Source organism: Euleptes europaea, chromosome 15 (genome assembly GCF_029931775.1).
Source record: "Euleptes europaea isolate rEulEur1 chromosome 15, rEulEur1.hap1, whole genome shotgun sequence".
Classification (NCBI taxonomy): domain Eukaryota; kingdom Metazoa; phylum Chordata; class Lepidosauria; order Squamata; family Sphaerodactylidae; genus Euleptes; species Euleptes europaea.
Window position 1 is genome coordinate 11,341,990 of NC_079326.1, and position 25,952 is coordinate 11,367,941.

The following is a 25,952-nucleotide window of genomic DNA, read 5'->3' on the forward strand; positions in this document are numbered from 1 at the left end:
CCATAGGTCTCTCATGCTATGCACTCCACTTATGAATTCAGCATAATAATTCATGGGGTGATGTGGTGGTAGCATAATTTCTTGAGTCAGTAAGGCTCTTGGTTGAGTTTCCTTCTCTGGGATTATTATCTCCAAGGTGATGGTGCACAATAAAAAGCAAACTGCAACTGCCTGCATTGTAAAATCCCAACTAAACAATAAAGCTTCTCATCATTTCTAAAATACAAATGGAACATAAAGAGCTATTTTCAGCAGTTTTCAAAGACCTTGAAGCGCTGACTGGGAGGGGGGGAAGGGTCCCAACATGGCCAAGGCAGACATATTTCAAACGGAGGATTAACACCTCACACACCTATCAACAGACAGAGGCGTTGAGTTGAACGAGATAACAGCATGTGCAGCCAAGAAGCACTATATCCCATGAACAGCACAGGAAGGTTATAAACCGACAATCCTTTAAAGCCAGCTTTGAAAAAAGGAAAATGTAAGCTTGCCAAGCAGAGGACGGATTGAAGGAGTGACTAATACTGCCTAGGAACAAAAATTAGCTTGGGTACTAAGGATGATAAGAGGAACAAACATTCCAGCAATGCGCCTTCAAAACCTAACTAGCATGCTGCAGCTATAGCCTGCTGCAGCATCAGCTGTTCATCACAGTGAGAAGCCTCAGCATGCTAAATTGCATAATGGCAGACAGTAATGTTATTGGAAACATGTGTAGTGTTTGAGTAAGCCTAGGCCTACTGCTTTCTACCTCAGAGGTCTGGTTCAAGCAGCAGATCAGCATCTGTAGAATACAGCTATCGACCCATGCCTAGTATGGCAGATTTGAGAATAGTGGCAAAGATAGTGTAGTGAACTAGCCGGTCAGGCACTTGAAAGAAATAATGGCATTTTGAAGAAGAAAAAGTTGACACTGGATGCGTCACTGGAAAAGATCAAGTTAATTCATGCCATCGTATTCCCTATTCCTATGTATGGGTGTGAAAGCTGGACAATGAAGAAAGCTGATAGGAAGCAAGTAGATTCCTTTAAAATGTGGTGTTGGAGGAAAGTGTTATGGATACCCTGGACCGCCAAAAAAACAAATCCGTGGGTTTTAGATCAAATCAAGCCCGAACTGACCCTAGAAGCTAAAATGACTGAACTGAGGCTATCATCCTTTGGTCACACTATGAGAAGACGTCACTGGAAAAGACAATCGTGCTAGGAAAAGTTGCAGGCAGAAGAAAAAGAGGAAGACCCAACAAGAGATGGATTGATTCTATAAAAGAAGCCACAGCCCTCAATCTGCAAGACCTGAGCAAGGCTGTTAAAGATAGGACGTTTTGGAGGACAATGATTCATACAGTCGCCATGAGTCGGAAGCGACTTGACGGCACTTTGCACACACACACATTAAGAAAGAGACTTAGTCAAATACAAATACAAAAAAACTTTAATGGCATAAGTACAGTGTTTCTACTTAAAATTCCTAAAACAGTCGGTAGCAAAAGCTAAAATATATCTACATCCAGTGCTGAATGTAAAGTGCAGGGTACCATTGAGTGCGGCATGCTTAGCGAGGTTACAAGGAATCTAGCTACCGCCCAAGTTACATGCGGGTTGCCATCGTTTAGTAGATATCGTACAAGCCCTGCGTCAGTTTGAGCTCGGCTGTTGATTAAGACGAGTACTATATATTTCTCTCTGGTCGAGTTATGGAGTTCGCAGTGCAGGAGAATGTGGACAGCTGATTCTGGTTGTTTTTTGGCACATGAACAAAGTCTCTCCTCATAGGGGATGTTTGTGTACCTGCCTCTTGTAACTGCAGACTGTAAGAGGTTTAGACGTGCCAGCATAAACTGTCGTCTTAGAGGTGGGGAGATAAGGGAGGAAAAGTAATTTGGCAAGCTGCTTCTTTCCGGGTTAATCCCAAAGTGTAGTGGGGAGCATGTTCTCCGGGCCATACACCGTAACTTCTGTCCTTCAATATCAAGGATCCTTTGCTCAAGCGATCTATAAGCTTGCTGTTCATTTAGAGGGAGCAGAGATTGAAAGGGTACACCCATGGATTTAATTTTTGTTAGGATTCCTTCTCTCCAAGTAGAGTGGTAACTGTCGGAGAGGAGCCACCAAATCAGCCCTAATTCTGAGGCTCGGAAATGTAATCGCAACCAGAACTTGAATGTGCATAGCCATACTCTGGTTTCCAGAAGATTTAAGCCCGGCTCAAGACAGAGGATATGATATGCCACACAGTTGGGAATGCCTAATATGCGTCTTGCAAAGGTTGCTTGGCATTTTTCGATGCTTTGGGCGCTCTCTGTCGCCCATATAGGTGCTCCGTATAGGAACTGAGGAAGTAGTTTGGTCTTTAGAATACGGATGGCTGCTGGGACAAATTGATCTCCATGGGCATAATTTTTTTTTAACATTGCCCCCATCTTACATTTAATTATGTTAGTGACTTGCTTTCTCTGGGTGGTCCAGTTTAAATTATAGTGGAAGTTTATTCCCAGATATTTAAAGGCCTTAACTTGCTCAATTTGGTCCCCGTTTAGTCTCCAAGGAGTGGGGCACCATGACCTCACGAAAACTAGTACTTTGATAAGTGGTTTTCGATGTAAAAGGTTGCGAATCTGTGCAGGAGGCGATTTAGGCCTATTTTGGTGAACTATCAGCAAAAGACAAAAGAGACCCCCTCACCTCTGCAGGAGTATATTGTATACCTTGCAGTTGTGGACAAGTTTACATCGGGACCACACAACGCAGCATACAAACAAGGATAAAAGAACATGAAAGATACTGCAGACTTGGCCAACCTGAGAAATCAGCAGTGGCTGAACATGGACTGACCCAAAAAGGACACCGGGTCTTATTCCAAGACACTGAAAGACTGGACAATTCTACCAACTATTTTGTCAGATTGCACAGAGAAGCCATTGAAATTCATAAACATCAGCACAACTTTAACAGAAGAGAGTTTAAGAATGAATAAGGCTTGGCTTCCTGTCCTGAAAACCTCCAGACTAACAAAGACTACAGTCTACAATAGCCATGCGGTTTAGTTTTGGATTCCACATGTTAACAGATCACTTCAGGATACAATGGTTCCACATTAACATACCACACCCTCATTAACACATTATCTTGACACTTGCAGGACAATGATTAGCACATTACCTTTAATACTTTGCAGGACAATGACTCAACTCAAACCCAACCCCCTTCTGACTATATATTACTCTTCCTACACACTTGACACTGAGAGACACTGTCCTTCAGTGTTACTCCTCTGAAGATGCCTGCCACAGCTGCTGGCAAAACGTCAGGAAAGAAAATACCAAGACCACGGTCACACAGCCCGGATAACCTACAAGAACCGAAAATAATACCGTGTTGTCGGCATACAGCAAGAGTGGCACAGGCTGGGTGCTCATTTTGGGAGGATGCCCCTCCACCTGGCATAGATAGGCGGGAAGGTAGGCCAGGAATAAGTTAAAGAGGTGGGGGGCCAGCACACATCCTTGTTTGACTCCCTTGTTTGAACTTATCTCTGGCGTGAAGTGTCCCGCTCTGCTGTATCTGTAATCTGATTCTGCAGCTGGTGGATGCATGAAGCTGGCGAATAAGGAAGAGCAATCGGGGGTCGATCTTCATATTCTCCAGTTTGGACCAGAGGTTCTCCCTCGAAACTGAATCAAGGTCCAGAAAAGACGCATAAAGTTTCCCTCCCTTGACTCTGATATACTTTTCGGCTAGGTGATGTAGTATGGCACAATGGTCAAGAGTAGATTTGCCCTTCCGAAAGCCTGCCTGCTCATGTCCTAACAAGGGGGATCCCCATGCCAAATGTTTAGTGAGTAAGTGGTTCGCGTACAGCTTACCCATTATTGAAAGAAGGCTAATGGGGCGTAATTTGAAGGCGCAGATGGATCTCCCTTCTTGAAGATTGGAACCACTATGGCAAATGTCCATTGCTCAGGTATCAGGCCACTTTGATTAATCCAAGTAAAAAGGGAAGCCAGAGGAGGGGATCACTGTTCCGGAAATTTAAGCAATGTTTTGGCAAGAAATCTGTCAGGTCCCAGGGCCTTGCCCGGCTTCAGCTTTTAGTCTCTCTTGTGGATTTCATCCCCCTTACAAAACCATATTTCCCCTCCTCACCTCTTAAATACACATTCTTTCCTCTTCAAATTTTTGCCCTTACCTTCTCCAAGGTGGATTCACAACTCACCATAACCAAAACCATGACCAAAAGCATTACCTCACTGCAGCTACACCATTTTTGCAGTTTGACTCCCTTCAACACTCCTAATGATTGGACTAGCCTACACCAACTGCAATTACCTCCTGAACACCATTCTTCCCAATTTAGGACAGGTCCTGTGGCTCAGCCGGTGCAGCTCGGGGTGGGTGCCGATTCTCGACCGCGAGCAGTTGATACCTATGCCCGCGGTCTGCCTCCTTGTGAATGGCAGAAAGCAGACTGGACAGCCGTCGTCCAGTCGGCTTTCTACCATCTCTGCCAGGCCTGGTAGTTGGTGCCTTACCTCTCCCACCTCTACTTAACTACAGTAATCCACATGATGGTCACCTCCAGGCTAGATTACTGTAACTCGCTCTACATAGGGCTGCCCTTGAGGCTGATCTGGAAGCTCCAGCTGGTACAGAATGTCACAGCAAGGCTCTTTACGGGGACCTCGCCGTGAGCGCATATTACGCCAGTGCTTTACCAGCTGCACTGGCTCCAGTTGGAGTATCGCATCGGATTCAAGGTGCTGGTTATGACCTTTAAAGCCTTACACGGTCTGGGACCTTCGTATCCATGGGACCGCCTCTCCTGGTATGCGCCCCAGAGAACTCTTCATTCATCATGAACCAATCTGCTGGTGGTCCCCAGGCCAAAGAGTGTCCAGCTGGCCTCGGCCAGGGCTTTCTCGGCCCTGGCTCCTGCCTGGTAGAATAGTCTCTCCAGTGAGACCAGGGCCCTGCGGGACCTTAAAGAGTTCTGCAAGGCCTGCAAGTCAGAGCTATTCCGCCAGGCTTATGGTAGAGGCCAGCTCCGGTTCTTCTCTCATAAATGCTAGACTCCCTAACTTCCATTCTGACCCCTCTCCCCTTTCCCCCCTTTTTACTACCATTAGGGGGACATAGACACCTGCTCACCCAACTGTTGCCACATGGTACACTCTGTGGAGCGCTATTGGACATTTTTGTCCTCGGTTTTTTTATTTTGTTTTTTAGGGCTTTTACATTGATGTTTTTAAGGGGTTTTATTCTTACTCTATTTTCATCTTATTGTGTAAGCCACCCTGAGTCTGGCTTTGGTCAATTGTCCAGCTTTCACACCCATACATAGTAATAGGGAATATGATGGCATGAATTAACTTAAATAAATAGCAACTATCACAGCTCCAAAGGATGAGGCAGAATAATTAGGTTGACTGGCTGATGGTTATCGCTGAAGGAAAATTCCTAAAACAATGGTGGTACAATTATTCCCCTTGGACAACTGGGGCTTGATGCCATTTGCAACTGGGAATCACATAGATTTCCCTCACCAGTGCAATCAAATCTAGGAAAAGATGTGGAAACTGAATGGAAATCACCATATCATCTACCAGAAGACCATGATAACAGAGGTTACTATTACAGAGGAGGGAGCTTACTATACCAAAGTGCTGCAACAGTTCATATGCATTTGCTCCACTACTCGTTTAAGTTTAAGCTTACCGGGCACTCGGTAATATTCTGAGTCCACAGGCTCATGTTGGAGCTGTCCTCAATGGTTGTACATCGCTTCTGCTTCTTATCCCAGCCACAATATGGGTCTCTTGCACCCAGGCACTCGCTGCATATGGAAAGAGGGGAAAGATTAGTGCTTTCCACAGACTGGGAAGCGATCAAACCAGTTATTCAGGTACAGTGCTTCTGTGTGACAGCTGTCAATGATGCTGAGCTTCAGCAGCAGAAACAAATTTCTTTTGGAGAAAGTTTCACCTGCAAGAAATGTCTAAGATGGCCAAAATAAGGTGATGACAGCACAAAATAGTAAATATCACTCAAACAAATGACAGGCTAGGAACCTATTCACTCTATTCCAAGGCCTAGGAGATAGCAAAAAAAAAAATTGCTTTGCAAATGCAGTCAAAGAATGTCTGTCCTTATGATAGCCTCGCATTCCTGAATAACTGTGTTTTAGTTCATTCTCCTACAAAGTGCCTTTTGTGTGAATGTTTTCTGAAACAACTCAGAGAGGTTAGACAAGCAGAAAGAGCTAGTGGACCAATATTAAAGGTTATTAGCCTTTCTTTTAAACAATGGCAGAATTTATAATCATAATCTCATGCTACCAGTCTGGAATAGATACCATGTAATCATTATTTAGAAGCTATTTACTTTTCTGTCAATGCTCAATAATGGACAAATTCATATTTATGTTCATGTTTATAATCTGTACATGCACATATATTTTTGTGAACTACTTAAGAAATATATCCCCTGACCTGGATGGTCCAGGCTAGCCTGGTCTCGTCAGATCTCAGAAGCTAAGCAGGGTCAGCCCTGGTTAGTATTTCGATGGGAGACAACCAAGGAATACCAGGGTTGCTGTGCAGAGGAAGGCACTGGCAAACCACCTCTGTTAGTCTCTTGCCATGAAAACCCCAAAAAGGGGTCAACATATGTCGGCTGCGACTTGACGTCACTTTACACACATACACACACTCAAGAAATATATATGCCCTGACTTGGATAGTCCAATTTCATCAGATCTAGGAAGCTAAGCAGTGTGGGCCCTGGTCAGTATTTGGATAAGAGATTGATACACAGAGGCAGGCAATGGCAAACCACCTCTGAATGTCTCTTGCCTTGAAAACCCTATATGTATGTGTGTGTGTGTGTGTGTGTGTGTGTACACACACACACATATATGATGGGCTTGATATAGTGGTTATTTTATTTATTTTATTTAAAACATTATAATGCTGCCTTTCCACCTGATCAGGGTCTATAAGGGAGTGAATTTTTTTTAAAAAAAATTAAAACATTTGAGCAATTAAAAATACATTTTAAATTATAAAATAATTCAATTAAAATATATGAACAACACCAGAAGAAGGGCCAGTAACTGATATTAGGGACATGCCAGATGAAACAAAGAATTCTTCACCTGATGGCGAAAGACATCAATAAAGGAAGACAGATTAATCTCCCTGGGGAGGGAGCTCCAAAGTTTTGGTGCCACAACTAAGAAGGCCCTTTCATGGGTTGCCACCTATCTAGTTTCAGATGGAGGGGGCAACTGAAACAGAGCCTCTGAAGATGACCAGGGTATACAGGTAGGTGAATATGATAGAAGGTGGTCCTTAGGGCCTCAGGCAATACAGAGCTTTAAAGGCACCTTGCATGGAGCCCAGAAGAGAATTGGAAGCCATTGTAGATGGAACAAGACAGGAGCAATATGGTCCCTACAGCACACTCAAGTCAACAGTTAGTGATATGGTGGCTGATACAGGTGGCAAGAAAGGGCCTTTTTGGTTGTGGCACCAAAATTAAGAAATTCCTTCCCCTGGGAGATTTGTCTACCCGCTTTGCCCGCTGTTTTTCACCAGTGAGTGAAGACTTTTTTTCTTTCATCTGGCATATCTTTACTGACCTTCCTTGTTTGTGCTTAATTGTAGTTTTTATATACATATAGAGACAGACAAAGTACATTGACTTTTAATCTCTTTTAATTTTTCACTGCCTTGAGGGCCCTGATTGTGCAGAATGGCAGCATAAAAATGTAGTTAATAATTAAAATTAACTGTCTTTATTACAAAAGCAAAAGTGTCCAAAACAGATCATACAGCAGCAGATGCTATGCTAGCTGGGCTGAAATTAAGCTGGTACAAACCAGTACAAAGAACCGGTAAGTAAGCAGCTGAAGTAGTACCTTCTATCTTCTGCTTTGCTTTGAACCTCTTCCCCCCCTCCACCTGGGAGAGACAGTACAGGTAAGAAATTTAAGTTGCTTTCGTCCCTATGGGCTAAACATTAAATTAGCGCATGAAAAGCTCTGCTACAGAACACTTCAGAAGCTCCCCCTGGTAAGGAAAAAAATGAAGAGATAAGTTATACACACATAGGAGGAGGAGCTACAGGCTAGCTTTCTCCTTCAGTTATTTATCTTTCCTTCTCTCCATGGCAGCTAATCTTCCCTGTTCCAGCCACTTCTCAACTGTTAGGAAAAAACAGTCCTAGGAGGGAGCACGACAGATAACCAAAGGAAACAACAAAAGGGAATTCTTCCCTACAAATATGGCTTCAGCCTGGTACAGCGCTCTCCCTGTTTGCAGAAGAGATGAACTTATGTTCTGATTTCCTTTTATATTCATTTGTATGTTTGTTAGCGACTTTGATGTTGTGTGGTTTTTAATATAACATTTAAATTTATAATGTTCAACATTTATTCATATACATGCAATCTGCTTTATTAACATACAAATTCAGCGCTAGAGAACCAAAACTGTTGAAAAAGATAAAGAACTGGGGCTTGATTTGCACTAGGGAGAAACTGAAATGGTTGCTTTTCTGTGTTGGAAGTTGAAACCACATGGACGAAAAATTTGAAGCCATCTATAACCGGCAGGGATTCTGGCTGCTGTTTATAAAGTAGGCACAACATGCGGCTCCGTTCTAGATGACAGCAAAATGCAAATAAGTGCCATCGTTTAAAAGATGTGTAAACTATGCTTCCTTAGCTGATCCTTTATTACCAGGCACTCAGTTACTTTCAGCCTTCTCTGCAAACCTGGAAAGATTTCAGAAATGTCAATTAAACCTGTGGCACTCCACAAAAAGTGGGATGGGGGGCGGGGAAAGCCCCGATTCAATTGAGGGAAACGAGATTTATTCCAAGCCCAGTTATCAGCATGATAAGTGAAACATCCACTATAAAAGGAAAAAGAAAAGAAAAAACACAAAGTGAAATGAGATGTGAAGTATTCACATCCAAAAACCTTTGAAATCCCATTAGTTGGTAATCAGCTACAAATGAAAAAGCTTGTCCCTCAAGCCCAGCTGAACACTCGAGGATGCAGCTCCAGTCTGTACTGATTCCAAAGCAATTTGCCCCAAAGCAAACATTAGACTCTTTCTCTGCTGCCAGGTGTAGTGGTGGCTTTTGTTCTTATTTACAAGTCTCCAATTTGCTCTTATTTTGAGGAAGGATGCTTGCCTCGTGCAAGACTAAGGAAACAGTATGGGATGCTGGTGTCTCTTGGCACCTTTAAACAAATGAAAGATCGAAATTTCACAATGTTCTGTTATGTTTCCCTACAAGGACCACTTAAAAAAGAAAGATAAGGAAAAGTAGCAATTCTGTTGCAGCCAAGAGCTAAGTAATGGTGGAGAAACAGACTTGGGTTTGCTTGCCCAAGAATACTGAAGGGGATTTATGCAGTGTTAATCTGTTTGGCGAGCCTGGCTACAGGCTACGCCAGCCCATCCACCGAGCGGAGGGGGCCTCCGTTTGCAGTGGATGTAAAATGACAGCAGCTCTTCAGAGCAGGGGAAAAGGCCAAGAGTGACTTTGCTGAGACTGGGGGAGAAATATGAAAGAAGCACAGCCTTGAAACCCGGGGTAGCCCAAGCAACCCAGGACAGATCTACAGGGCTCCTGCCAGTGAGAAGAAACATACAGTGAAGGAGAATCAAGGAGAATGCCACGTAAAAGTTTAAACTTCCCATTTGGATCTTGAAGTCAAACCTGCCTGCAATGAGTGGTACCACAGGGCCAGAACAAGCAGCCTGTGTCTTCTTGTGGGTTGTCTCATGCAGATCAACATTTTTGCAAGATCCAGAGAGCTGCACGTTTACTTTTGTAGATCTTTTAATTGCAAACTTAGTTCTGAAAAGGGACGTCTGCATATTTGAGAGCATATGAGACCCAAAGCCCCCCCAAAGGCTCCCAATTAATATTGCTTTATGCCTCCCCCAGTTCTTCAGGTGAAAGACTGGTAGTTGGGACAGCCTTTTTACAAAGTCAGTTTCGTTGTTAAGGAAGTATTGGAAACTTATATATTTATTTATGTATTTACTTTATTTATACCCCACTTTTCTCTCCAATGGGAACCCATTACATCATTCTCCATTTTAACCTCACAACAGCCCTGTGAGGTGGGTTAGGATGTGAGTGTGTGACTGGCCCAAGGTCACCCAGCAAGCTTTCCTGGCAGAACAGGAACTTCAACCTGGGTTTTTCAGATCTAAGTCCTATACTCTAACTACTACACCACACTGGATCATGAAAACTTTTTTTTTTTAAAGAATATTTTAAATGTATGAATGCACAATCTAAGCATGAGAAAGCAGACTGGCATCCAGACAGGTGCTTGAGGTAAATATTTCAGAATAAATACATTAAGCTGCATTGATTTCTCCCTAAACAGCCAGCATTTGCCAGCCAACTTGAAAAAAAATTCAATCTGTTATCTCTTTTTTCTACCTAAATAACAATTCCTAAACACAGACACACAGTCCCTAAACACGTGTACACGTACACACACACCCACACACACGTATGCACTAACCCAGCAGCAGAACACGGATCAAGCTTTCCCCCCATCATCCGTTAAAGGCTGAAATCCTGAACAGGGAGGCAAAGCTCTTTAGGAGCCAGCGTGACCCCGCGCTAGCATAGGCGCCACCTTATAACAGCAGCTTCCTAACCCCTTTGGACCTGGGAACGCCCCCTCGAGATTCTGCGTGGCTTTTTTGGGTGATGTAGCCTTGCTGTTTGCTATGGGGACATTTTCCCTTTTTATTTTTTTAACTGCATTTATTTTATTTTCAGCAGCCGGGTAGCCTCTGTAGAGTTAATGTGCAGTTAAAAAAATAAAAAAATGCACACTGCACCACTCCCACCTGCCATGGATCTACGCCCCGCCCCCCTTTAGGAATGGGTTGAAAGCCACTGAGCAAGTGTCTTCTAGCCAACATGGCCATTGACAAAACATCTTTAGCCATTAGATCTTCACTTGATCACCGCATTCTGCTTTGATCTCATGACTGTATGGTTCTCAATAACTACCGTATATACTCGAGTATAAACTTATACTCGGGTCAATACGATAATTTGCCTGCCGGGCCCTCTCCCAGCGCACTCCCGCCGGCCAGCTGATGGGCGGGCTGTCCCGCCTTCTTCCCCCCACCCCACCTAATCGCGCCTTCTGCGCAGCGGTGGTGGCAGTTTCTTACCCCCCATCCCACCCCACCCTTCTGCGCAGTGGCGGCAGCGGCCTCTTCACCCTGCACCCCACCCCACCTTCTGCTGGGCGGTGGCGGTTTCTTCCCCCCCACCTCCCCCACCCCCCACCTCACCCGGGCCGGTCCTCCCACTTGCCAGCTGACCCTGCGGGGCCTCCTGCGCACAGGGAGGGGGCCACCACCGCCTGCCTGCGCGCCTGGAACCCGGTCAGGTAAGCTTGCGAGGGGGAGGGGGTGCCTTTCCCCCTCGGCTTATACGTGGGTGCCTAATTTTTCCCCATTTTGGGGTGAAATTAGGCACCTCGGCTTATACTCGGGTCGGTTTATACCCGAGTATATACGGTATATTGTGATTTAGGTCATCTAGGAATAAACTATCATGGTTCTCAGGCACCCTCAGCTAGTTGTAAGCTCTGTTAGCACTCACTATTTATTTCATCAACGCTATAAAAATTGTAGGCAGCTTATAATGGGGGGGAAACCACATTAAAAAGAACCTCGCAGCAATCAATACAGTCAGACTCAAATAAATCAAAACCTTATCTAAAATGAGATCACTGTAACTCCACATTCGAAGCACAAGGCTGACATATCAATCCATAGCTCTTGAGGCATCTCAATAATCTCAACAACTGCATTGGTGGATGCTGTATGCTAATTAACTTAATTCCAGGTTCGTAAAAGATTCAGATTAGGTTTCAGCCTTCCAGTTTAATGATATATTTCCTTTCTAAAGTGGCCCTCAATGCTGATCTGGTTGCAGAACTCCTTAAAATTATACTCTCCTAAAAAACGAACTCAATCTGGGGTGCTTATAACTATCCTATTGTTACAATAATGTTATCCTAGAAATTAATTTATTTAGTAAAATGGCAACTTTACACAGTCAAGAAAATCATTTGCATTTGCTGAATGTTGCCATCTTGCTACCATTCCACTGGTTGTTATATATTGTGTTCAAGGGCTGTGATAACTTTGCTGATGCTTGCAAAAACAAGTTTCATGAGGCTGGTCATGGATAGAGTGGGCAAATTACAGCATTTCAAGAATGCAATTAATTAACATGATGTATCAGTTCTAAACCTCTGTTGGCAATATTTCCAAATTCCCTTTGATGTTTGGCTTACAGAACCAGTAGAATAAGCCTGGACAGCCAGAGGAATTTTTTTTTTTTACAGAAGATCCTGGGGGAAGGGTTACGGGATGCTTTAGGCCAGTGATGGCGAACCTTTTAGAGACCGAGTGCCCAAACTGCAATCCAAAACCCACTTATTTATCGCCGAGTGCCAATGCGGCAATTTAACCTGAATACTGAGGTTTTAGTTTAGAAAAAACAACGCATACATTAACATCTTTTGCCTTAAAAGAAAAACACAATAACAGAGATTTCAATGATACAAACAACTTTTTATTGAAAGGTAAAAGTTTGCATTTGGCATGCTTTTGAACAATTAATGTGATTTTTGCTGTTGTGTGCTTGCTGATAATTTGTCCACTCTTGGCTCATAGTTTGTAAGTTTGAGAGCCACACATGCAGCACTCAGGTCATCTGTTAGTCTGTTTCTGGTGTCAAATTTGATATAATTCAAAGCTGAAAACAGCTGCTCACAAACATAAGACGATCCAAACAAAGTAAGGAAAGCAATCCCAAGTGCTTTCATTGACTTAAAATTATTTGGCAGAGAATTCCACACTTTAAGGATTTCGTTTTCAGAACTAACTGTGCTATCCTTTGGCACCCAATACAAATCTATTTCTAAAAATAGCAAACATTTATTAGTTAACACTAAAGACATTGATAGTCCCTTCTTGGGGAATTTGCATAAATAAGAGGCTTAAAGCACATGAAGCTGCCTTATACTGAACTAGACCCTTGGTCCATCCAAGTCAGAATTGTCTACTCTACTCAGACTGGTAGCGGCTCTCCAGGGTCTCAGGCAGAGGTCATTCACATCACCTCCTTGCCTAGTCCCTTTAGCCAGAGATGCTGGGATTGAACCTAGGACCTTCTGCATGCCAAGCAGATGCTCTACCACGGCCCCCCAGGACCTCCTGCACTTCTTGCTACTTCCAATACAAGCTCCTCTACCTTCCGAACCCACCCCTCCCCGTTGCTCTGATATCGGCTCCCTATTTCCAGGACAGCAAGGAGGGGGACCCAAATCCAGTCACCTCACCCGGCCCCCTGCCCCAGGGGGCAGCTCCCACCCTAGCGAGGCCTGTTCCCCACCCCAACCCCTCCCGCTGAAGCAGACCCTTCCCTCTCCCACCTGCAAACTCCACCAGCAAACGACACCCCCCCAAAAAAATCCAGACTCTGCAAACGGAAGCTGATCCCCCCCCAAGCCATTTGAGCTTTACCACTCAAACTTGAGCCGCCGCTCTCCACTCGCCCACCAACCCGGCTTGGGTGGAGCTGGATTGCTGCCGCTGCGGCAGCTCTCTTGCGCGCACGGTGGGCGGACGCCCTGGTGGGAGGGCTCGGGAGGGCGCATGCATGCTCCGCGGAGCAGGCGACTCACGAGTAGGGAGGCGACTTCATCCTCCTCCCCCCCACACCGCTCCTCTGCCTGCCGCCCCCAAGCCGGTCTCGGCAGCAGCCAGCGTGGTCCCTTTATCTGGAGAGGCCGGGCATTGAACCTGGGGCCTTCTGCATGCCGAGCAAACGCTCTGCCGCTGAGCCACAGCTCTACCCCAGTTCTGCTGTCCCAGATCCCCCCCGCCTGTCATGAGTCAGCCTGCAGAGAGTCAGCCTGCAGAGACCTCCTCTGACGAAGAGGAAGTAGAGGCCAGAATAGAGGCTCAGCCAAAGTCAGGAGATGACTCACCATGCCTGCAGCCTGCCAGCTCAAGGACTCCAGTTGGACCTGACACCTTGCAACATGCAGTGTCTCCGGAGGCCTCGCCAAGGCCACTGGAGCAGAAAAGAAAACAGGTTCGTCTGGCAATGCAGCAGAGACGGCAGAGTGCTAGACTGAAGGCTTTACAGAGGAACCTCCCCAGTAGCAGTGATGAGGAAGAGCAGGGCTGAAGCACCACCTGTGAACTCAGCCTCATCAGCATCAGCTGGCTCTGCTACAGCAGCAGGGGAAGGGATTTAAGCCATCAGTTAGGCTTGGCTGTTGTGCAAGCAACTTGTCACCAACCTCCTGGTGTACCTGCCTTGTTTCCCTGCTATCCTTTGGATTCCTGGTATCCTGACTTCTTGGACTGGCTCTGACTAACGCTTTGGACTTCCCTTGCCTGAATTGATATCTCGGACTCTACTTTCACTGTGAATGACCTTGGACTGTTCCCCAGACTACGCTTACAGCTCTCGCTCCTCACCTGCACCACGACAGAGCCACCCAATTCTCCCTGTCCTCCCCGGCCGCCCAATCCCAGTTCCGCTGCACCAGCCCAAGGAGCCGGCCCCACCGTTCCGCTCGCCGCTCCTTCTGCTCAGCCCAGGCGCCCTGTTCCCCGCCACCCAGCCTCCGCTTCCTCCCGGTTCCCTGGCACCGGCCTGGCCCCAAACTGGCACCGAGGCTCTCCCCCACCCCCGCGGACCCGGCCTCCCGCGAAGCACTACCGGTTCAGTTGGGCCGGTCCTGCTCGCCGGGGCAGCACTCCACGAAGCCGCAGTAGAAGCTGGGGTAGGAGAGGTAGCCGGTGAGCGCCGAGCTGGGAACCACGAGGCACCCGGGAACCACTACTAGGCTACAGTGGAGGTGGGCGGGGCAAAGCTGGAAAGGCCAGCTACTTGGAGGAAGCTGAGAGGGAGGGGCGAGGAACAGCTGAGCCGCGGCGAGCGGGGCGTGCCAGCGGAAAGGGCGACGCGTGCCAGGAACGGCACGCGTGCCATAGGTTCGCCAACACGGCTTTAGGCTGATCCTGCATTGGGCAGGGGGTTGGGCTAGATGGCCTGTATGGCCCCTTCCAACTCTATGATTCTAAGACTTGCATTCTCCATGACTGTTAGTTTTCTAAACATGCAGGCAGTTGTTAACATAGAAAAGTATTCAAGTATTCAACCCCCTACCATCAGTCTGAAAACAGTACAATCTACCAAAATCTGAACTACATGACTGCTCTGTTTGCAGTAAATCATGACATTTTAAATATGGTTTCCTTCCCCCTTCCTTAATGTCCTATTAATTTCAAGCCCATCTATATTTTTAGTATGGCTGGCCATATGTACACCTCACCCCCACAAAACATTATTCTTTGGGCCAGAGACCATAATGCTGTATTAGCTCATACCCATCCCAAAAGATGCACAGCTAGAATTGGAAGAAGTTCAACATGGAACAGACTTAATATAAGTCTGATTATCGGGGGAAAGTTCCTAACAGTAGTATCAATGGAGCATTAAGAATGTAGGCCGAGATCACCCAGGCCTTTTGGAATCATCCATTTACAGGGTTTTCTTCTGGCTGCACATCTTTGAGGAACTGTTTGCTTTTAAGAAGCATGTTAAATATTAGAAATAAAATAGTTCTGAATTGTAGAGCAGTTCACCTGGGAACATCCTGCCCTGAACTTGCAGAACCTCCTTTCTCAGACAGGAATCTGTTGGGGATTTAAAAAATATTTATCTGGTTTTAAGGCATATGTTTTCAACAAGATTATACCTTCAAAACAATTTAAATGTTTATTTTTATTATATGAAATCCTTAGATGATCCCTAATGTCCATTAAAACATTATGATTCCACAAAATGTAGCAGATATTCAAGAGGCCAAATCAATGGATTCATCAAATGTTCCCTCTCAGGATTTCACCCACTTCTGTGGAGCTTCTCATTATCTGAACCAAGGAATGACTTCGAAATTGTACTTGGCTCCATGCAGTTTGGTTTCACGAAAACCAGCAGGCAAAATCTCAGATGACCTAGCTCTGCCGAACCAGCAGCCGACCACTTTACTGGCCTGTCCCAGATTTGTTTCTGATACAGTGCATCTTACTGTTGAGCCACGTTTTCCTGAGTTTAAGCTGAAAAACAGCAGCACTCAGGTTAGCCAAGGATACTCATTTAATATAAAGAATATAGAAACAGACTGGGGAGGGGGAGTCTCCAGGCACTAAGACTGGTCATGGGCTGAACATTGATTATGAAAAGTTCCTTGTTATCCAAATGTATATGCTGCCAAATAGCCTGAAGGAATGAGAGTTTATTTGCAGCATACATCTTGCAAGTATGAAGATGATAAATCTCCAGCAGAAGTCCATAGACTCTGGCTTAACTTAGTAGGAGGCCATTATTTGTGGAGGGGGAACATTTCACTTCACACAGAGCTTTGCAGAAGCGGCAAGAGAGATACCAGCTGTTTCTGGAAATGCAGGGGGGGAAGACCCAGCACTTCCCCTGAAGCACACAAACAATTTCCAGCAGTGCTTCAACCACCATTTTGTTTGACTTGTTTAAAATTTTTAAGGCACAGCTTACTTGAACCATGGAATGGATTACTGGGAAGGAAAGCACATACTAACCCCCTGCATAAAGTACCCATAACTTTTTTTTATCATTCTGCATTAGTATGCATACCTTGAAAATACATATGAGTGGTTCTTTCACAGACTCTATAACTCAATATCTGACACATTAAGTCCTGTGTTATAGATTAACTCTAGAGAAGTTCCCTATATAGTTCACTGCTTGTTTTGGAAGTCAGGGTACTGAAAGGGATGGGGGAAATGCAATTGATAAGAGTTGGGGAGGAGGTAAGGAGAGAACGCCTAACAACAGCAGAAGAGGGCAAAAGTTGAATGGGTCACATATGAGGGAGAGACGGCAAGACAGAGTCAGTGGAGACAGAGTCCAATGAGGTGGAATGAAGTGACAGTGTTGAGGTTATGGCAAGGGAGGATATAATGCTGTATTACTAAAATAAAGACTCCTTAAAGCTGTATTTCTGTAGGCCAAGGTAAAACTTCTGCTAGGAAGGAACACCTAGAATTCCATGACCTTCCTTCATTATTACAGGATGTTACTAGGGTTGCCAACCACCAGATACTAGCTGGAGATCTCCAATTACAACTGATCTCCAGCCGATAGAGATCAGTTCACCTGGAGAAAATGGCTGCTTTGGCAATTGGACTCTATGGCATTGAAGTTCCTCCCCTCCCCAAACCCCACCCTTCTCAGGCTCTGCCCCAAAAACCTCCCACTGGTTGCAAAGAGGGACCAGCAACCCAAATGTTACATATATGTGGGCTTGAAAACACATGCATGTACTCAGATAGCAGCCCCTTCTAGAGGCACACGGTGGCAGTTTGCATGCTGCATCCATCTCACACAGATTTTTGTTTATGGCAATCTATTGTTGGTGTTCGGAATGTAAGCCACTGTCAAAATGCTACAGTCACTTCACCAGCACTGAGGTTCACTAAACCAACATAACCAGGAAGAAACAGTCACCATCAGCAAGCTGGTGAGTGAATTTGTATAGTGTGAACTGCCTTCCAATGCAACTCACCTGTGGTAAGATCTTTAAAAAGGTAAAGGTACCCTGTGCAAGCACCAGGTCATTCCTGACCCATGGGGTGACGTCACATCCCGACGTTTCCAAGGCAGACTTTGTTTACGGGGTGGTTTGCCAGTGCCTTCCCCAGTCATCTTCCCTTTACCCCCAGCAAGTTGGGTACTCATTTTACCGACCTCGGAAGGATGGAAGGCTGAGTCAACCTTGAGACGGCTACCTGAAACCGACTTCCGTCAGGTAGGGCTGTTGATTCGGTTCGGCCCGAACTGAAAAAAGCCAAATTTCCCCTGATTCTGTGGTTTTTAGTTCGGGACGAACCGAACTCAAAAATTGAGGGCAACCGGGAGAGCCGAATTCAGCGAGTTCGGGAGTTCACAAATAAATCCGGCCAATTCGGGGCGGCAGTAAGCAGCATAACCGTCAGTAAGCAGCATTCTCCTTCCCCGGCCAATCGGTGGCCAAGCTGGGTCTTCTTCTGGCCAGTCAGTCAGGATTGAGTACTGGAGGAATCAGCTGATGTGCGGCCCGGCCGGGGAGAGAGAGAGAGAGAGAGGGAAATCCTTGTGTGTGTGTGTGGGTGCTTGTGCACATTCGCTCCTTTCTGTGGCTGCAGGGGGCGCATTTTTGGGGGTACAGACCCCAAACTTTCAGTGGAGCTTCAGATGAGCCTTCTTAAGATACCCCCCAAGTTTTGTAAACATTGGGTCAGGGGGTCTTGAGATATGGGCTCCACCCCTTTTCCCTCCATCCCTTTTCCATTTACGTGGCTGCAGGGGGCGCTTTTTTGGGGATACAGCCCCCAAACTTTCAGCATAGCTTCAGACAATCCTTCTTAAGATACCACCCATGTTTTGTAAAGATGGGTTCAGTGGGGGCAGAAATATTGGCTCCCCCCTTTTCTCTTTCCGTGGCTGCAGGGGCCGCATTTTTGGGGGTGCAGATCCCAAACTTTGAGCGGAGCTTCAGACAAGCCTTCTTAAGAGACCAGCCAAGTTTTGCAAACATTGGGTCAGGGGGTCCCGAGATATGGGCTTTTCCCTTTCCCCTTTTCCCTATTGGGATGAATGGATCAGCTGATTGTGTATGCATCTCCAGAGCAAAACGTCCCGTGCCTAATTGGAATCGTCTTGGATTACAAGTCCTCCCCAGCCCCTCCTGATGGAACAGAAGACAGCCACAGTAAGACCCCTTTGGGGGCTTTAATCTATAATTTTTCTCCTGTGTGTGTGTGTGTGTGTGGGAGGGAAGCAGAGTCTGTGTGTGTGTGGGGAGGGAGCAGTTTCTGTGGGTGGGGGGGAAGCCAAAGGGGGCTTTTGCCGGTTCTGCCTGGGGTTGTGTTCCCCCTCGAGTCTCTCTCTCCCTGGTTTGAGGGGGGGGGTTCAGTTGTGTGTCTTCAGGTTTTCCCTCATTCATAAGAGTGGTTAGGCCTATTTGGATGCTTGCTCAAAACTGGTTTTCAAATGGTGACTTAAAGAATGCATTTGGAGTCCCATGCAAAAGGGGAAATTCCACCCCTCCTGCTCATTATGCATAGCTAGCTGCCTCTGTCCCTTTCCATGGTTTGCAAACTCCCAGGTGTCAGGTGTTGCTTTGCACAGTTGAAAAGGTGTTGCTTTCAAGGTTGTGTTGCTCTGCAGTCGTGTTGTTTTGCAGTTGTGTTGCAATGCTTTGTAAACTTCTCAGCTGTTTGTCGGGGCTGGGAGCTTTGTGCGTGGGCGGCAAGCTCTGCTCAGACATGCACATTAAGGGTGGGGGGGACCCCTTTCTGGGCCCATATTTCAGCCCCCCCCCGACCCAATCTTTACAAAACTTGGGGGGTCTTTCAAGAAACGTCCTTTGAAGCTCCGCTGAAAGTTTGGGACCTCTACCCCCAAAAATGCCCCCCCAGAACCGCGGAAAGGCGCGGTTGTGTTTTTAATGGCTTTATTCGGCCGAATTTTTTCCCCGAACTTTGAATTCCCGCCGAATTGCATGGACCCGAAGTGGGGGAGTTCGGACTTCGGCATATCCTGAATCTAACGGGCCGAATTCAGCTATACCGAATTTTTTTTAATTCAACAGCCCTACTGTCGGGATCGAACTCAGGTTTTGAGCAGAGCTTGGACTGCAGTATTGCAGTTTACCACTCTGCGCCACGGGGCTCTGGGTAAGATCTTTACCTGTGCTTTAGTTGGAATCTAGTTTTAACTATACCCCTAAGTAAACAGAACTCCATTTTACAGAAATGCCTTGCTATCAAATATTTGACCATTCACGTGAGAGAGATTATGCCAGTATATCTGCACAACTGCTTCGAAAGGAATGTTATCATGGTGGTGGTGGTAAAGTGTCCCACAATGTATTCATTACAAAATGTATTCCCTGCCTTTCCTTCATTCAGAGCTGCGACAATCAGCCACAAAGGACATTAAAAAACCATCACAATTTCAGCCCAAAGCCTACCAAAGTGAAGCCTCAGATCCAGTAGACATAAAAAAACACTAGGTCCTCACTCACTTTAGGCTAGTTATTAACAGTATTATACATGTGAGGGGTTAAGAAAAACACCTTCCCAAACACATTTAACGAGTGAGATTGATTCTGACAGGGTATTAGCCTCAATGGTAGCCCACTTTTACAATATTGCTTTACAATAAATGTCTTCTCTGATGCCTAATAGAATACACCAAAACTTTCCTTGATAAACAATTCAATTCATTTCTCTAATATGAGGGGTATTTTGCCTCTTGTTCCTTATTTTTAGCCATCAAAGATATTTGCAATAAAATAGGATCAGCTCCTTAGGAATTTCCCTATCAGCTGTCACTGAGGCACCACTCTCATTCGATACTTTAATTTCAGAAGTCACAAGTACAAAAATAAACAGAAGACGACGTTTCAGATTATTGTGATAATCAGCACATTGGGCATAAACGCCCACTTAGTACAGTTAATGTAGCAGAAGAATCCTTAAGTGTAGTGCTATGTACAATATCAAAGGATATAAATCCAAACAGCGATCACTTCTGGATATCAGAATCATGGTTTCAGATATCTCAGTCCAGCTACACAAAGTGTACATTGGCTCATGCTAGTGGCCTGTGAGGAACTGATGTGAAACATGCACTCTGCAAAGCCTATTTTCCATACCCAGGCAGCATCTGCTTTTCCAACACTTTTCCATTGTGGTGAATCAGGGCCATAGAAAACTTCCACCTACGTAAATGGGACATGGGCATTGAATCTTGTATTTGGCAGAGCATTTGGGAATCATGAAAAACTCAGCTGTTATTTAAAAAGAATATATTATGAATTGCCATGACAGTCTGGAAATATATTAACTGTTTGGTAAAGTCTTAGATATCAGAGAGGTCCTGGGCAAGATATTATATTGCCAGTGGGTAATATTAGCACCCTGCATATATTTTCCTCCCCATATTACTAGCTATTACTCCCTGCTCTTTCTCCACAAATGCTTAAGTCTATGAAAACCTACTATCCCGAGACGGGCCCAGAGCCGGCCCGTCTGGGACTGCATGGCTCTACCAACACCAGGGGAGCGCAGGAAAAGGGGAGACCCCGGGAGGGGGCCGAGGAGAATCAGGATTCCGATCCCTTACCTGACTATCTTTTCTTCCCCGCAGACGCTGCGGCAGGAAACGGAGCGGCCGGGGAGGAGGACGGGGCCAGGGGTTTGAGCGGGGAAGGGGAAGCCGGCCGGCACCACAAAGAGGGAGGGCAGGGCTGACGGCCGGAAGACGACGCCCGAGTTTCGGCCAGCCGCAGAGGCCTCGGTCGTCCTGCCGTCCCCGCGGGCCTCCTCGTAGACCTCCCCCCGGCCCAGCTGACAGGCGGGCGGGCGCGCACCGGGCGAGGACGCGGAAGTCCTACGTCGCTCGACGCCGGTGGTTATCCCTCAGCCCCACCAAGAGGCAAGGGGGGAGGAGGCGTGGGCTAGGCCGCCTGGCCGCGACCCGGAAGCAGGGCCAAAGGGGAACGGCCTGCTTCCGGGGGAGGAGCTCACCAGCCCTCATTATGTCTCGGGGGCGGGGCCTGGGAGGGGAAAGGGAGGAGCCTGGCCTTTATAAAGGCCACTGGAGCGGAGGCCAGGGAGGAGAGAAGTCAGAAGGCTCCTTGCTGACGGCTGACAGCAGCGAGACTCTGGCTATGTCGGAGGGAGAAGTTGACTCGGACTCTCCCTCCGACTGGTCTGAGGCCGAGGAGGCTCCTTGGGCTCAACCAGTGCGGGCGGCAGAGGAGTGGAGGACCCGGTACCCCGAACCCCCGGCTCCTACCCCTACCCCTATGCAAAATAAATAAATACTAAAATGTGTATTATTTTTTCCTTTTGTATCATGGCTGTAGTATTTAGGTTGTTCTTAGTGCAGAATTGGATTTTTGAGTCCAAAACATTACAGTAACGTTTATGTGAGTTCGCTGGCCTTCTTCTAAAAGAAGCAAAATGTTGCAGAGTTCATTTATAAAGCACTGCTTTGACTACTACCAAGGGTGTGTATAGGTGGTGGTGGTGAAGACATTGTACAGGTAATAGAGAATTGCTAGATCCCTGCCCAGTAGCTGTGAGCATGAGATTGTACTTGGCAGGCTGGCACCACTCGAAAAGATTAGCTTATTGTACAATTAACATTCCCCTGCAAAGCAGGATGAGCTAAACAAATAAGCATATTAGCTTCCAGCCAGTGAAATCCTAATTACTGACAGCCTCAATAACCCACATGCAGGATAGAGAGATTCCACCAAGCCCCAAACCAGATGGTGCGAAACAAGCAGAAAACAAACCCAACAATGTTCAAGAGTTATGAAAATAAAGATTTTAAAAAGCTAAATCTTGCAATTTTGACTTCCTAAGCACATACACACATACAAAAGTAAACCACAGAGACAAACTGGTGATCTGTAAAAATCCATTATCATGCCCACTGAAAAGACAAGCAAAGCAGAACTGAGCTTATGCAGATACCAGTCAAGTGGAAACAAATTAATTTCCCTGCTAAAGGATACAACACATTCATTGCTTCACTCTAGCATCAACGTTCACTTCCACTTAGGGGCAACAGGTTCTATTCAAGCACTGAAACCAGTGCTATAGAACTGTATCACCTCCCATGTAAAACCACAGGAACATGAGAACCTTACTGGGTCATAACAACAGCTTATCTACCCACGTAGCCTGTCTTTCTTGACATCAGGCATCTCTCATGCACTTGTGTGATCTGTAATCAAGACACTTTTGGATGCATTATGGAAGTCCACCAGTAGTCACTATGTTGTTGACGTGGGCCAGAACTCAATGAATGAGAACAGTGCAACACTAATCTGAAGTTCAAAGATGTTCTTTGCAAGACGGCTTTGGTCTCCTAGCACCATCTTAGTTAACAACCACTGACATTAAATGGATCTGTCTGGTGAATTCCACCCGTAGAACTAGCTGGTATTTTCACACTGTCATTTCCCAGGAGGGAGAAAGATAGCAAAACAGAACCCCAAGTGTTTCAAAACAAGCTTTGAGTTTTTCAAACTCTGGAATTCTACACAGTTCATGAAAATCTATACAATCATCTAACATTTGTCTTCAATAAATAAGGAACAGCTGTTTGCCATTCCACAAAATATAAGAATTAGGATGGCTTCTGATAAAATACCTACTCACGTACAGAAACAAATAAACATAAACTCCTGCTGGAGACTCAGTGCCAGGCTGGGAAGAAACGGGCAACTTGCTCAGCAATAAACAAATCAAAAATATATAATGAGCTAAGACTACATCAAATTTATCTCAGCCTGCTGGCAATTTTATTAATGGGTGTTTGTGTGTAGTTTCAAACACTTGGGACATACTTTCCATATCATTTTGGTGAATGTAGAAAGCAATAGATAACATTCGCTGTATAAGCTGCATTTATCTATAAACGTATTTGCACAACCCAAGTCAGCTTTGGATAATCTTTTAGAGTACTTACTATGATAGTAGTGGAGTCTAAAGCACAGAATACATTCATTTGCAGAAAAATAATGGTCCTAACAAATCATTTTTAAAAAATGACAAAAAAACAAAAACAAGATAACCCAAGTCATAGGCTCAGTTCAGACATCATGAAAAACCACAGGTGAACAGTGCAATTCTACAAGCATTTATCTAGCAGTAAGCCCCACTGAACAGACCTGAGTAGGGTTAGACATGTTTAGGATTGCTCTATAAATAAACTAACAATGTTTAGTTGATCTTCTAATGTGGCAGGGGTATATTGTATTGCATCTCCCGGATCCACAAGAATACACACCTGGATGCTGCTGCTGTTAGATTATGCAATTCTATTACAGGGAGTTTGGTCACAGCTGGGGGTGGGCTATGGTTTCTCCACCCAGATCTTTTCCGCCACCTCCATCAGCCTTGATCCTTCTCAGCCACCTCCAGTAGCGCTCCTTGGGGGGTTTCTTCTGAAACTGGGGATTCAACCCTAGCCATCTCCTTTGCTTCCTTTATACAGGGACTGATTTCATCCCCACCTCCTCATTCCTCCCAGAAAGATTTTCCTGCCCCTATAACCATGGCCACGGGAAGGCAGGTACACTGACCAGGGTGGCCAGGTCCCTTGCTGGTCCCTCACTGACTGTGGCCAGCCACCCACCACCACCCAAAGTCCCCCTGCCAGGCTGGGTGGGTGGCATTCTCTCCCTTGGCCTGCAAGCCAGCTGATCATTGGTGATACGGTATTGTGGTGCATGGCTCTTCATGCTGCTGCCCTGCCAGGACTGGCCCTAGAGTCACCGGCCAAACAGAATTCCCCCTCTGGGCAAATCAGCCAGCTGACTGGCAGTCCACAGAGAGGCAGGAAGCAGCTTCTTCTGCTGCCACCAAAGGAGCCAGCACTGGAGCCACTGGCCTCACCATCTCCCTGGCCTGCTTCACTGCGCCCTACTCTGGGGCTATTCTGCCAGCATTTTTGGCCCAGGTAAATGGCTCCAGGGTCAAGAGGACCCAGCAGGAGGGACTGGGTCTCATATCTAAACACAGGTCAACCCACTATGGTTAGTTAGGATACTTTAAGCAAGCATCGGAAGTTAGTTACAGTTACTCAAAGAGTCCGCGTGGTGTAGTGGATAAGAGCGGCGGACTCTAAACTGGAGAATCAGGTTTGATTCCCCATTCCTCCTCATGAGCGGCGGACTCTAATCTGGTGAACCGGGTTGGTTTCCCCACTCCTACACATGAAGCCTGCTGAATGACCTTGGGCTAGTCACAGTTCTCTCAGAACTCTCTCAGGCCCACCTACCTCACAAGGTGTCTGTTCTGGAGAGAGGAAGGGAAGGCGATTATAAGCTGGTTTGAGACTCCTTAAAGGTAGAGAAAATTGGGGTAAAAAAAACCAATTCTTCTTCTTCACTATGATTTCATACGACATATGAATACAGACATTCTGGCTTGTTTCCCACTGCCACTTCCCTTATTCTCCAGACTACAAAGATGACTGACAAAACTGTGGGATAAATCTCCAGGTGTGTGTGCCAAAGGAGGGTCTATTGGACCCCTGGTGTTGTCAAATGGTGTTTGTGTGTGTGTGGGGGGGTCAATTGAATCGGCCATGTGAACTTGGATTCCTCAGATCTGAAGTGTTAATGTGAAAAGCCACACAACTATTAGAGCTGTGGCTCACGAAAGTTCATACCCTGCCAAAAATTTTGTTAGTCTTTAAGGTGCTACTGGACTCTTGCTCTTTTCTAGTGCTCGTGACAGACTAACATGCCTACCCATCGTGAACTATCTGAAACAGGAATCTGTGGCCCTCACAGTAATGGAAGAAAAAAGAGGGGAATAAAACCCAACCTGAAAACAGAAGCTGGGTACCCAAGGTTGGGTTTTTTTATACACACACACACACCCAACCTTGGGTGTGTGTGTGTGTGTGTGTGTGTGTGTGTGTGTGTGTATTCATATTCGTTCTACCCAACCTTGGGTACCCAGCTTCTGTTTTCAGGTTGGGTTTTATTCCCCTCTTTTTTCTTCCATTATATATATGTGTGTGTGTGTGTGTGTGTGTGTGTGTGTGTGTGTGTGTGTGTGTATAAATACTGAAAATATAATTTATTAGAAGCGCTATGTAAAGGTTAAAAATATTTAAAAACATTAAAATAGCACAATGGCATTTCCTAGGGTTGATAACTGTAACCACAAACCAAACGCGTTTCGGCCTATTGGGCCTTCATCAGTGGTTAATTAAAACCCATGTTAAGCCTGCACACATTTACAGAAAT

The 25,952-nt window shown here is 45.8% G+C and overlaps 1 protein-coding gene across 2 annotated transcripts in view; it reads right to left on the reverse strand.

Annotated features, from left to right (window-relative positions):
• SEMA5B (semaphorin 5B) overlaps nucleotides 1–25,952 on the reverse strand; it is a 347,995-nt gene that overhangs the window by 59,892 nt on the left and 262,151 nt on the right. For both annotated transcript variants that reach the window (XM_056861450.1, XM_056861451.1), the window contains exon 12: nucleotides 5,719–5,836. In XM_056861450.1, the coding sequence (XP_056717428.1) occupies nucleotides 5,719–5,836 (118 nt within the window). The remainder of the gene's footprint in view (nucleotides 1–5,718; nucleotides 5,837–25,952) is intronic.